General features: G+C 47.6%; 1 protein-coding gene across 1 annotated transcript in view; it reads right to left on the bottom strand.

Annotated features, from left to right (window-relative positions):
• Window positions 1-5,022: 5,022 nt before the first annotated feature.
• Window positions 5,023-14,245, bottom strand: part of CHMP4B (charged multivesicular body protein 4B) — a 42,208-nt gene continuing 32,985 nt past the window's right edge. The window contains exons 2-5 of the mRNA XM_081292484.1: window positions 10,621-10,798; window positions 8,286-8,400; window positions 7,164-7,290; window positions 5,023-5,895 (exon numbers count right to left, since the gene is read on the bottom strand). Coding sequence (XP_081148610.1) covers window positions 5,831-5,895; window positions 7,164-7,290; window positions 8,286-8,400; window positions 10,621-10,798 — 485 coding nt within the window. The 3' untranslated portion in view covers window positions 5,023-5,830. The remainder of the gene's footprint in view (window positions 5,896-7,163; window positions 7,291-8,285; window positions 8,401-10,620; window positions 10,799-14,245) is intronic.

Genomic DNA, 14,245 nt, shown 5'->3' on the forward strand with positions numbered 1-14,245 from the left:
ACCCCCTGCGGATTGGGCTGGCAGGGGTGAGGGGGGTGGGTGAGAGAGTAGGAGGTAACAGGGGTGGCGGGGAGCACGGGGGTGCCGGGATCCTAAGCGGGACACCCTTCCTCACGCTCCACCTGGCAAAGACCCCTCCGGGAAGGACCCAGCCTCCCCCCCCCCCCCGCACCCCACCCCCGTCAGGCCGCGCGTGGGCCTCACTGCCTGGGAGATGGCGCCACCTGCAGGCCCCCTGGCGCGCTGCCGCGTTGGCCCCTCGTACCCTAAGCCCCAGGCCCTGCTCCCTCTCAGGACTGGGTCACTCTGTCCCTCAGCGTTTCCCAAATGGTGTCTCTCCTTGATCCAGTAGTTTGGGAAATGTCTTGGAGATTCTCAACGCACATTTGACTTGAGTTTACTCCTCGGTTCCCTGAATCTGAGGCTGTGGGAGAAATGACTCATTCTGGGCTTTGGTTTCCTCATCTGCAGAATGGGCTGAAGGTGTTGCGCTAGAAGAGATGATCTCAAAGGCAAGGTGGGATTTTCAGATTTTAATGAGATTCATCTGAAAGCGCATTTAAATTCAAGTTTCTGGGCTGGGGCTGAGGCTCAGTGGTAGAGCACTTGTCTGGCATGTGTGAGGCCCTAGGTTTGATCCTCAGCACCACATAAAAATAAGTAAAACTAAGGTATCGTGTCCATCTACAACTAAAAAGAAAAAGAAATTAGTTCAAGTTCCTGCTAGATGTGGTGGCCCACGCCTGCAATTCCAGCAACTGGGAGGATAAGGCAGGAAGGTATCCAGATTGAGGCCAGCCTGGGTAACTTAGCAAAACACAGCCTTAAAATGTAAAAATTAGTTCTTAATAAGCAGGAGGGAAAAGTAGGAGGGTGACTGAACAGTAAAGCACCCTGGAGTTCAATTCCTGGTTTCATAAATAAATAAATAAGCAAGCTCCTGGGCGCCACACCCTTAGAAATTCTGACCCATGCAGGAGTCTGATGCAGAAGGTCTGCCCAGCCCAGGGTGAGATGTGGAAGGAACAGGACTTCAGTGGGCTACAAAAGCAGGCAAGGGCCAGGTCCTGCTGGGACCTGATGTTGTGACATCCAGAGGTCAGCAGAAGCCAGGGGAGGTTGTAGAGGGGGAGTGACAGCCCTTTAGAACACTCACTCTGCCCTAACAGGTAGGAAGGAGGCACTGGTGGGAGTTGGCCAGGTGGGTGGCAGAGACCAGGGAGGTAACTGCAGAAGTCACCCAGAGAGACAATAATGTCCTGGGCCCAGTGCTCCCAGTGCTGGCAGTGGAGGGGGACAGAGGGATGAAGCAGATTTCAGAGGTAAATCCTTTCCCTTCTTTGGAAGACAGGAAGAAAGCTCTGGAATCTTTATTATGCTTATTCTTATACCGACCTTTAAAAACTTCAGTAAGTTGTATACATCTCATTACACACTATAGCAGTACAGTAGTACATATATAGAGTGGATAGATGAACATGATATATATTCAAAATATTAAAAAATATTCAAAAATACTTTCGAGGGCTGTGGCTGTGGCTCAGTGGTGGAGCACTTGCCTAGCATGTGTGGGGCCCTGGGTTCGATCCTCAGCACCGCATATAAGGACATAAAATAATGGTCCATCTACAACTTAAAAAATATTAAAAGAAAAAATTTATCTTAAAAAAATACTTTTGACATGAGTTGAGAGACCAGATGAGTTAGCGTAATACCTGTCAATTATCACAGTAGACTGTGTTTCCCAAAGATGGTCCCAGTGACATCTCCTGCCCCCAGCCCATGCTCTGAGAACTAACCACGTCCCTATCAGGGGTGGACTCTTCTTCCCCTCCTCTTGAGTCTGGGTGGGTTTGCAACTCACTTATAATTAATGAAATCAGTAAAGTATCCTTGTGGCTTCTGAGGCTAGGTCACCAAGGTGACACACCTCCTGTCTTACTGGCTGGGACAATAGTTTTGAGAACCCTGAGCTCTGACCGTGTTGAGGCTGACATGATGTAAGAAAGCCCAGGTCACAAGGAGAGGCCACATGTTCTTGCTGACAGACCCAGGACAAGTCCCAGTGGCAAGTGGCATTCACTCACTACCACACACACACAACATGACCCAAGAGGGCAGCGAATGGTTCCTGCCTGCAGCACTGGGTCACTCCAGCCTCCAAGCCTTCTCAGGTAGGCCTCAGTTATCACAGATCAGAGACAAGTCACTCCACCGAGGGAGGGGGGTTTGCAAATTTCTAATCCACAGAATCTGAGAGTTCATTAAAATAGTTCTTTTCCCAAATAAGTTTCAGAGTGGTTTCTTTTTTCTTTTTCTTTTTTTGGTACTGGGGATTGAACTCGGGGCACTCGACCACCGAGCCCCATCCCCAGCCCTATTCTGTGTTTTATTTAGAGACAGGGTCTCACTGAGTCGCTTAGCGCCTCGCCATTGCTGAGGCTGCCTTTGAACTCTCAATCCTCTTGTCAGCCTCCAGAGCCACTGGGATTATGGGCATGCGCCACCGCACCTGGTTGCAATGTCCTTTTTAGTCATCCCATCAAACTGTGAGCTTCATGAGCACTGGCACAGAGGTGCCCAAATACATTTGCAAGGTTTCAAGTAGAACTCGCCTGGCATGTCGGGGGCTCTGGGTTCCATCCCCAGCACCACAAAATAAATCAGTGAAAAATAAAATTTAAAAAAGGGACCAAGAAGGCTGCAAAGAGGAGAGGAAGCCAAGGGCCAAAACTCTGGGTAACAGGAGTTGGGGGGATATGGAGGAAGGGGCCCTGTCATAGAGGGGCCACGAAAGCCATTCTGAGAACTGTCCACCTGAATACTCCAGTGTGGGTCCCAGACCATCTACATTACAATCACCCAAGGAGTGATTCTCCAGCCCCAGTTCTGGGGCTTTCAACCAGCTTCTTGGGTGATTCTGAGGCACCTTTAGTTTTCCAAACACAGAAGAGAAGGTAGAGGCTGACTAAGGGGTTTGAAAGAAATGTCATGATCCGACCTGCTTTTTATTTTTTATTTTTATTTTTAAAGAGAGAGTGAGAGAGGAGGGAGGGAGAGAGAGAGAGAGAGAGAGAGAGAGAGAGAGAGAGAGAGAATTTTTAATATTTATTTTTCAGTTCTCGGCGGACACAACATCTTTGTTGGTATGTGGTGCTGAGGATCGAACCCCGGCTGCACGCATGCCAGGCGAGCGCGCTACCGCTTGAGCCACATCCCCAGCCCCCCGACCTGCTTTTTAAAAGAAACCGGTAGCACTAACCACATTTGGGTTTGTTTGTGGGGTCTGATGATTGTGGGTGTCAACTACCCAGCCACCATACCCCCCTTCTTCCCAGGTATCAAGTGGGCGGGCAGCAAGAATCTCAGGGAAGGGCGGCCCCACCCTCAGCCTTACGGGAGAATCCTGACTGAACCCCTTTGTCTGGCTCCCACTTTCCCAGACTTCCTTGGAGCAAGTAGTAGTCATGCGCCAGGCATGACCCATGAGACCTGAGGGCGTTTGCGTGGGGCTTCAGGGAGTCTGCCTCCTGGTGACATGGGCAGGGTGAAGGCAGAGTCAGCAGATACTGATCCTGCAGCCATCAGCTGATGACAGGCTCCTGGCCTCTGGGGTGTGAGGCAATGCCAGTTAATGACCCAGAGGTGGCAAGTCCAAGGAGGAAAAGCCTATGTGCTCAGGACAGCAGAACAGAAGGACCCCAAGTGCCTGGTTCCTGAGGACATGGTTGAGCACTGTCCCAACCCACCACTACTACCAAACTTATCCTGAGATTAGAAGATTGTAACCAACCTGAAGGTAGATACCCCACCTGTGAGTCATGCACTCCCAGTGCCTTCAACAGTACCTGGCACAAAAGAGGTGCTAAATACTTTTTAAAAATATTTATTTTGTTATTGGGGGGCGGTTACTGCAGATTGAACCCAGGAGTGCTTAACCACTGAACCACATCCCTGGTCCTTTTCTTTTCTTGAGACAGGATCTCACTAAGTTGCTTACGGCCTCACTAAATTACTGAGGCTGACCTTGAACTTGTGATCCTCCTGCCTAAGCCTTCCAAGCTACTGGGCTTACAGGCGTGCACCACCATGCACAGCAACTTGGAGTGAATTTTGAACGAATAAGTGAATGTCACTTAGGTCTGTTGGTTGAGTCTTCTGTTGCAGGTGAAGGGGGGATGCACGGCTAGTACTCTTCTTTTTTTTGGTACCAGGGATAGAATTCAGGGGCATTGACCACTGAGCCACATCCCCAGCCCTATTTTGTATTTTTTATTTAGAGGCAGGGTCTTACTAAATTGCTTGGTGCCTCACCATTGCTGAAGCTGGCTTTGAACTTGTGATCCTCCTGTCTCAGCCTCCCGAGCTGCTGGAATTATAGGGGTGTGCCACCATGCCCGGCTTCCTGGTTGGTTTTAATCCTAAGAGGTTCGGGGAAAATGGGGTATCCTCTCACTACTGCCAATTTGCATGCATACTTTGCGATGAACGTGCATAATCTATTTTGCTGAGAGTCTAAAGTGTTCATCCAATTCTCAAGCAGGTCTAAGAGTTAAAAAAAGTGGAGAGAATAGAATGGGCTGGACCACAGTCACATGGCAACCCGCAGCAGACTGGAAACAAGGGTTGGTGTTAATTCTGTCACTGCCTGCACTTCCTCCCCAGGGAAAGGCCAATTTCTTCAATCCCACTGGCCTTGCCCAGTGGGAGCACCAGGGTTTCCAAGAGGAGAGGCTCCTACCCGTGGACATGGACAGAAGAGGACAAAGACCCCGGAACTACGTGAGAGCCAACTCACCTGAACTGAGCCCAGGGGGTCCCCAAGCAAGGTGAGCCTCACAGATCCAGGGCCTCTAGAACCTGAGTAGATGTCTGATGAGACAGACTCTGCTCTTTGGCTCAGACTGTTGATATATGTCATGTTCAAGTTTTCCATGTTTCCATAGACACCACTGGACCCCATGCTGGCCTGGGAAAGGTCAGCTCCCAAGGTAAATGACAGACTAATTGAACACAACGGCAAAGTATGAAAATTAATTGAGATATTTAATAGACAGTGCAAACCATAATTTCATCTGAATATAAATGTATGCACATGTTTCCAATGAGTTATCTATCAGTTATCACAAACAGCAACAAGGACCTTAGAGCCATGTTAGAAAACCGTAGAGCTGGAATTTAATTCTAACAATCTCTCTTGCTCTCAAGAGAACACATCCATTTCAAATCAGTGTCACAAACTCCAAAAGAGCAGGGGGGTGGGAGTGAGGAGGGCCAGGGTGGTAGACACAGGGGCCAGTACACAGGTGACAGACAGAAAAGAAACACAGCTCTCGAGGAAGCCAAAACCAATGCGTTATTACAGCTAAGGACAAGGAAAAGCCTATGGCTTTTAAAAAACGACTTTTCTGCCAGTACCATACAGTCTTACAAAGAGATGTGCGACAAGTCAACTGACTTAAAAGGACAGGCTACATTTTCAGATCATTTCAACTGCAAATGGTCGACCCTTTCCATTGAGGATTCAGCAGTGGAGTTAGCATAGTCCAGAAGCTCAATGTTGGATTTGCAAATACAGTTTATTTTACAGAAATTCAACATTATAAACAGCAGGCACCTCCCTCCCGCCCGCCCGTCCCTCCCCCCGCCCTCCCGCTGGGCGCAGACCATGCTCTGCGAGAGTGAGCAGCGATGCGGCCTGCTGCTGCTTTGGAGTGAGATTGAGAGCGATGGAGGCTGCCTGCACCACATCTTGCCTGCCCGCACACGCAGCGCCTGCCCGCAGCGCAGGCCACCAGAGTCTGTCTGGGCCCAGCCTGCACTGGACCAGTTATATGGATCCGGCCCAGTTCTCCAATTCCTTCATGTCGTCGTCCTCCTCTTCCTTCTTCTTGGCTGTTGAAGACAGAACAGGCTGTTTAGGGGCTGGCTGAGAGGATGCTGGTGCACTCTGGCTGGGGACCAGGGCTGCGCTCCACCCTGCAGCCCCCTGGCCTCCAGGCTGTTAACCAGCGGCTCCTCAGGGCCTAAAGCTGTCACACAAAACTCCAGGACCCCAGGCTCACCCTCCCCAGGGCCTCCCCTCGGTGGAGCAGGGGCAGACAGGTGAGGAGTCTCCACACTGAGTCACCAGCATTCCCACGAGGTCTCAGTCTTAGAGCACCACAGGCGGTGGAGAAGGGAAGCAGTTCACAGGAGCTGGATCCTCACCAGCCTCCCACCTCCACCCCAACTGCTTGAACCCCTAGGGCACGGCCCCAGGAGGCTCGCTGGGCACTGACTGCGTGAGAGGACTCTCCTCTTACACGGAAGACACAGGTGACTACGGCCTGGTATCACACCACTGCCTGGGTGCTCTCTCCACACCAGATCAACTCCTTTACCTTTTTCTTTAAAATATTTTTAGTTGTAGACGGACACGATACCTCTATTTTATTTACTGATTTTTATGTGGTGCTGAGGATCGAACCCAGTGCCTCACACATGCCAAGTGCTCTGCTACTGAGCACTTATCAAGAAGCTCTGGGTGGAATATTTTTATCAGGGGTGAAATATCATGATAGGAGAGGGGGAAAGTGACAGGGAGAAGGAAAATATGGAACAGCCAAAGCTATTCCCCACCCAGGGGCTGTCTCCGAGGGCCTGGGCTTTTGCAGGAGTGCATAGCATAGGAAACTAGATGAAGCATGAGCTACTCGACTAAAATTCTCACACCTTCCCACAGTGCCTGGAACTTTCTCTGGCGAAATATCAGTCTAGAATAGGGGCTCTCAAATGGGAATGAGTCCCCAACCCCCACTGCCAGAGGACATTTGGCAATGCCTGGACAAGCTTTTAGTTTCACAAAACAGAGGGTGTTGCTACTGGGGGAGGCCAGGGTGTTGTTATTACCCACAGTGCACAGGACAGCCTCCCAGGCTTACCCCTACTTTCAGAATTATCTGGCCAAGTCCACAGTGCTTAGGTTAAAACAAAACAAAACAAAAACAACAAAAAACCTGTTTTAGAAACTAGAAAAACGCTGAAGACATTGTTACTGTGGCCACTGCAACACATTCTGGTTCTCAACCCTGCACAAGCCCAGGACCCAGACTGAAGTCAACCAACCATAAGACACCCCTCACCTGATGCCAGTAGATGCTGGCTGTATAAGAAATACTCACTGGGTTTGGAGGGTAGGGCTATAGAGGGAACATTTGGTAGAGGAACTGTTTCGGGTCCACTGATCTCCAGCAAATTCTTGTCTAGCTCCTCCTGTTCTAGTTCTTCTAATTCTGCCATGAGCTCATCCTGGTGAAAGAAAACAGAGTGAGGGAGAGTCCTCCTGGGAATCCCACCTGCAGCCGTGTCTCTGACAGCCCCTACTCAGGGGACAGACCCTTCTGAGAAGGTTGGGGGGAGCGAACACCAGGTTCCACAATCTCTGACTCATCTTAAACAAGCTTCTATCCATGATTGCTTCACAGCATGGATGTATCACACATCTGGGATCCTGCCATCGGCTGTGAGCATCTTGGGAGGAGGGACTGTATGTTTTCATTCCTACTTCTTTCTTTCAGAGCTGGATACCCTGAGTGAATGCTCAGGAAGGTTTACTGAATTGAAGTTAACTTTATTACCCATCCAACTCCAGTCTGAAACCATGAAAATCCCAGTGTTGGGAGGTAAGGTAAGAGGCTAGGCTGGTTTCTCCTTATACGACGCAAGTCAGAGAACACAAAAAATTTGAGAAGCGCTGACCTTCAAGGGACTCAAATCTAAGGCATAATGAAGTATCCTCACTAGGGGCTGCTACTGTATTTTAAAAACCCAAGGGACTCCAAGTCCCAAACTGCTAGAGCAGCAATGGGTAGGTAGGTGGCCAATGTCCAGAAGGATGGTTCAGAGATCAGAGCTAAACGCTCTTTCCCTGGCTTTTCCTTTACGTCAGAGATGTCCGAGGGGAAATCCCGTATACTTCTCCAGGACATGGTCACCTCTGCTCCCCCACCTCTGAGCCCAGTGCCCACCACGGAAAGGTGCAGGGTAACTGCTTGTTGAAACCAATTACCGAGCTGACGCCCGATGAAGGTTCCTTTAGGTCAACTACCCAAAACCATGACAGCATCCCTCAAAATCTAGCATTTAGGAAGATTTAACACCAAGCCCGTCTCTATCCAAGTCTGGAGGGGTAAGAACTGGTGATTTCCAAACCACACGCCCCTGCTGAGAACCTTCAATAACACATCAAGGGACAGCCTGGGTGTCGCCTGTGAGGTTTCTGTGATCTGAATGAAACCACTTACCTCATCAAATTCTTCTCCAAATCCTACAGGTTTTGAAATAGCTGTTGAAATCTCCTCTGCAAGTTCTTGCTGGTCAGCAATGTCCTGCATTAACTCATCGACTTTATCGATGTCCCTTGAAACGAAATGAACAGATTGTCATACTGGCCGGCGGGTCTGAGTGAGGAGCTGCAAAGCAGAGCAGAAACCCTCCGCACACAGCCCGCTTCCCAGCTCCATCGCTACCATCAGTCAGGCCCCTCCAGGGATTACTTGTCATTACTGCCTCCTACTCCCCTTTAAAATAAGGAACAGGTATGTCCTTAAGACATCACCTAGTCTAACACCCTAAGAAAATAAGGCTCAGCAAAGTTAAGTGGCATAGTCAAGGTCCCAAACGCAAACAAGCAAACATGTCAGATGAGCCCACAGGACTTTAACTCCTGAACCAACAGCTCCTTTTCAAGATCAAAGGCAACTCAGTAGGGAGGGAGGTAAAATCACAAATCACAAAATACAGCATGTGACCTGAAAGCCTTTCACATCTGCCCAAATCCACTCTGGCTCCACTACTAGGAAAGGAGAAGTGTGTATGCCAAAAGAAAGGCAGTGTGTATGCAGCACTGAGCATGAAACACACAACTATTCAATATGAGCCACGTGCATGTACTTCAAGGCATGCACAGTGTTCACGGAGATGTGCTCTGTTCTAGGTGACTGAGAGAACAGCCCTCACCAGATAAGCCTGGTCCAATGAACATCCACCCTCAGATGACACCTCCCTTATGTAAAAATAACTTTTCCCAAAAAACTCTCATTTCTAGAGCAGGGAGCAGCAAACTCTTTCTGTAAAAGGCCTGATAATATATATTTGTGAATTCGTGGTATCTCTGTAATAAACATTCAACCTTGCTTTGTAGCACAAAAGCAGTCACGGGGCTGGGGTAATAGCTCAGTGGTTGAGCACTTGTTGAGTAAATGTGAGGCCCTGGGTTCGATCCTAAGCACCACATAAAAATAAATAAAATAAAGGTACTGTGTCCATCCAAAACTAAAATTAAAAAAAAAAGCAGCCACAGATGATAACTAAATTAAAGACATGACTATGTCTCAATAAAGCTTTATTTAGGGCTGGGGATATGGCTCAAGCGGTAGCGCGCTTGCCTGGCACTCGTGCGGCCCGGGTTTGATCCTCAGCACCACATACAAAGATGTTGTGTCCACCAAAAACTAAAAAATAAATATTAAAAATTCTCTCTCTCTCTCAATAAATAAATAAATAAATAAATAAATAAATAAATAAACAAATAAATAAATAAATAAATAAAATAAAGCTTTATTTACAAAAATAGGTGGCAGGCCCACAAGCTGCATTTTTAGGAGGAGGTGGGTACCAGAGATTGAACCCAGGGTTGCTCAACCACTGAGCCACATCCCCAGCCCTTTCTCTATTTTACTTTGAGACAGGGTCTCGCTAAGTTGTTCAGGGCCTAAGTTGCTGAAGCTGACTTTGAACTTGTGATCCTCCTGTCTCGGGCTCCTGAGCTACTAGGATTACCAGCATGTGCCACCACACCCAGCCCAGAGGCTGCATTTTTGCCAACCCCTGTCCTAGAGCCCAGCTGGGTACTAAAAGGGAAGCAGGAAGGGTTCCAAGCACCCGCAATATAAGCTGCCAAGTCAAGAACTAAAAACAAATACAGAATTTTGTTCATGGAAAAGGCCCTCATTTGAAGCCTCCTACCTTTAGTTACAATTTTAATAACCTTGGTTATCTTGTTTCTTAGGTCATTCCCATGAGAAGCAGCCACCCAGAGAAGGAAGGACTGCTGAAGGCAAAAACATTGCCAACATGACAGCCATAGCCCAAGAACAAGGGAAAAGGCAAGTTTCCACCACAAGCAGACAGAAGAGCAGGGAGATCCAAAGCTCCTGGAAGCACCACACACACCAGGGCCCTACAGTGACGGCAAAGTCACGACCACTGGTTCTAGCCCCAGTTCTGTCCATGCTCACACATAACCCAGGGTGTGTGGCCTTCCTCCTCTGGGATACAAGCTTCTCCCCTTGATGAGAAGACTTCCTAAGGACATTCCCAGCTTAAAAAGTACACTCATCACAATAGTAAAGAATCAGGCAAAAAAATATTTTTTTCACTCCACGAGCTTTGCTTCCAAAGACAACAGGATTCATAATTATAATTCATTTTAGAAGGCTCCCCAAAAGAAGGCAAATTAAATCAAATTCGGGTGCTTAAATAAGTCAAGGGGTCCACCCCAGGACACAGCCTGAGTGTGTGCGGCAAGCCAGGACTTCCCTGCACTTGGATGTCCCCTGCACCAGCAGTGACACGTACATGTTGTCGTGGGCAGCCTTCATGGCCTTGGCGGCATAGCCCATGTTCTTGAGCACCTCAGTGTTGGTGTTGGCGTTCTCCAGGGCCTCCCGCTGGAACTCGATGGTGGACAGCGTGCCGTCAATCTGCGCCAGCTGCTTCTCGTACCTCTTCTTGCGCTTCAGCGCCTGTAAGGCCGCTGCATGGGGAGAGAACATGATTTCAGAGAGCCCAGACTTGGGAGATGTCCTAGAAGTCACTTGAGTCTTCCCCCAGTTGGGACCTCAGTTGTTGCCTCCACTACAACCAATGGTTAATAAAATATTCTCTTCTAAAGAAAGCACATCAATTTTCTAAGAAAACACAAAAAATTGGGGCTGGGGATGTGGCTCAAGCGGTAGCGCGCTCGCCTGCCATGCGTGTGGCCCGGGTTCGATCCTCAGCACCACATACCAACAAAGATGTTGTGTCCGCCAAGAACTAAAAAATAAATATTAAAAATTTAAAAAAAAAAAAAGAAAAGAAAACACAAAAAATTTGCATACCTCAAAATGCAGCCAGGGAGCAAGCACACAAGCAAAAGTTCACACCTCTGCCAACACACACCCAAACCAAAGCAGCCAGAAGAAGAACACTTTGAGGTCAAACTCCAGCTCCCAGAGGTTGGTGAGTTGGTAAGCTTCCTGCTAGGTTCACTAGAGTAAATAAATAATGTATGCAAATACCTAGCACCTTAACATGTAGACACCCTCCTAAAGCCCAGCAGCGCTGATTATTATAAAGCAAAATCAAAGCACCATTTAATACCAACTAATTCTAAAAGTAATAAATGCCTATACTAAATACTAGGCGAATTCACATTAAAATGCTAAGCCAACAACTCTATGTTTGCATGTGCCACAGTGCCCAGCCTGGCTTCTTAAGACTGTAGGGGGCGCTGGGGATGTGGCTCAAGAAGTAGCGCGCTCGCCTGGCATACATAGGGTGCTGGGTTCGATCCTCAACACCACAGAAAAATAAAAGATATTGTGTTCACCTAAAACTAAAAAATAAATATTAAAAAAAAGACTGTAGGGGTGATTTTGTTTTAAAGACCCAGTCAAAGCAAGCAATTTGACCCAAATGAATTTGTGAAAAAGCTGTGCCAAAACCACATTTCTCAAAACCCAGATTTCCTTCCCGTTACTGTCTCAGTTCCCCTCTTCAGCACCCATCTTAGATGGGCATCAAAGGCAAAAAGGCACCTCAGCAGCCTGAGGCAGAAGGAATGGTTGAGCTGGGCCACACTGGGCTGTGCGGGCTGCCCAACCCCACCTCTGGCCCAGGAGCACCAGGCCCACAGACACACGCAAGCCTATGCACTCCCTGAGGTCCAAGAGCTACAAAACCAGAGCCACCTCCTGCAGGCTATAGGTTACAATCACCTCCCTGACAGGGCTGTGGTTTCTCTGTCACATCAACATGAATAGCTAACAAATTTCTTCTACTCTCATACACTGTTAGTCTAGAATTCCTTCCTGAGAACCACTCGCCAAGGGAAAATGGCTTGGCCTCTACGTTAGTGTCCACAGGTCCTACAAAAGCAACAGCTGAAACAACCAGGAAGAACTCCCCCAGCCAAAGGATAAAGCAGGCTAAAGAGAACTTGCAGCAAAAGTGAAGAACAATAAAATGTGCCTCATTAAATCTGAAAGGCCACTTAATCTGTTTCTCTCTTGATCCTGACATGAATCACTAAAACGGCTGACCCCAAAACCCTTGCTGAAAACCCTCACCTCCTGCCACCACTAAATCATATGCATGCTACAGAAGTTCCTCACAACAGCAACCCTGTAGGCAGAAGAGGAAGCTGAGGTTCAGAAAGGTTCCGTAACCCAGTCCAGGTCGTCAAGGTAGTGGAGAGGGATTTAAGCCAGGTGTGGATCCCAGGTCCATGCATGTCCTGCCTTTCTGTTGTGCCTCCCACTTGATTGAGAGGGCAGGATCTTGCCCTGGAGGGGCTACCAATCCATCAGTGAGTGCCCAGGGGACTGTGGAACAGAAGAGGGAGTAAAAACCAACTACTCCTTTGCTTGAAAAATCTCAAACCCTCCATCTGCCCCCAGGACAAAATTTCCACATGGTTTCATGTGGCCTGAAAGGACCTGCAGAATCAAGGGACTGGGATTCTCTTCATAAACCCAGGTCTTGGGAGGCCTAGCACCAGGTCTTCAACAACCATGATAAAGAGACACCCTTTCCCAGGTTCCTCACCCCAGCCATCCCTTGTCTACCATTCTAGATTCACCAAGGCATTCTAAGAGCCTGCCACCAGCAGGGCAGCAGTCCCACCCACCTCATTTCATTGAATCTTCTGGCACTCAGTGATGACAGAGAGCCAGACCCCACTATAACACGGATAGTGTGGGTCAAAAGGATGAAAAGACACCCAGGCCAGCTGTGTGATGTGAGGAGGGGAGGGCTCAGCCACTGTCTGTGTAACCCCCAGCCCTCTGCTGTTCCCTACCACAGGCTCAGAATGACAGCAGGCAATTCAGGGACAGTTCTCAAGAACAAACACAGAGATGATGGAGCAGTCTTGCTTTTTAGTGTCCCAAGTGTAACAGGAGCCTGATAAAATGTTTATGAAGCTGATTTTATACCATCAACATCCTGATCTGTAAAAATTAAAGTGTTTCCAAGGGGAGGGGGCCTGCGGGTAGGGATGATAGTAGAATGAATCGGACATTATTATCCTGAGTGCATGGACGATTACACGACTGGTGTAACTACATCATGTACAACCAGAAGAATGCACTCCATTTATGTATGATGTGTAAAAATGCATTCTACTGTCATGTATAACTAATTAAAACAAATAAAAATTTCAAATTAAAAAAAGATAAAGTTATTGTTTCCATATTAACATCACAAATTTAGAACTACTTTTTCTTTTTTGTGTGTATGGGGCGGGCGGGGGGGAGGGCACTGAACAAAAGAATGCTCTTTCACTGAGCTATATCCTCAACCCTTTTTAATTTTAAGACAGAGTCTTGCTGGGTTGCCAATGGTAGCTTCAAACTTGTGATTCTCCTGCCTCAGCTTCCAGTACCTGGGATTATAGGCTTGTGCTCCCACACCCAGCTTGTTAAAACATGTCCACTGGCAGTGACTTCTTGATGCTAATCCTAAATTTCTCTAACCTCCACCTCCCCTTCTCAGCTTCCCCCATGATCTTCCAATAAATGATCTGGAAGCAAATACCACTACACAAGGAAAATAAGCAAGAGACACCCTGCAATGAAGAATCATGATAATACTATTTATCTTTGCAGACTAACATCTAGCACAAGGACTGGGTACACAATATGTGCCTAGTATATATTAAACTGAATCTCTACTTTCATCTGTTTTATAGGATTTCTATACATAGTCTCCAATTTAGAATCTTTCACTTTACAATAGTGCAAATGCACACCCATATAACCACTTCGATTTTCATTTTCAGTATGGTATTCAATAAATTACACAGACATTCAACAACACTTCATTATAAGTAGGCTTTGTATTACATCATTTTGCACACTTGTAGGCTAATGTAAGTATCCTGAGCATATTTACAATAGGCTAGGCTAAAATATGATGTTCAATATTAAATGCATTTTTG

Source organism: Spermophilus citellus (genome assembly GCF_964194105.1).
Source record: "Spermophilus citellus genome assembly, chromosome: 4".
NCBI classification, from domain to species: domain Eukaryota; kingdom Metazoa; phylum Chordata; class Mammalia; order Rodentia; family Sciuridae; genus Spermophilus; species Spermophilus citellus.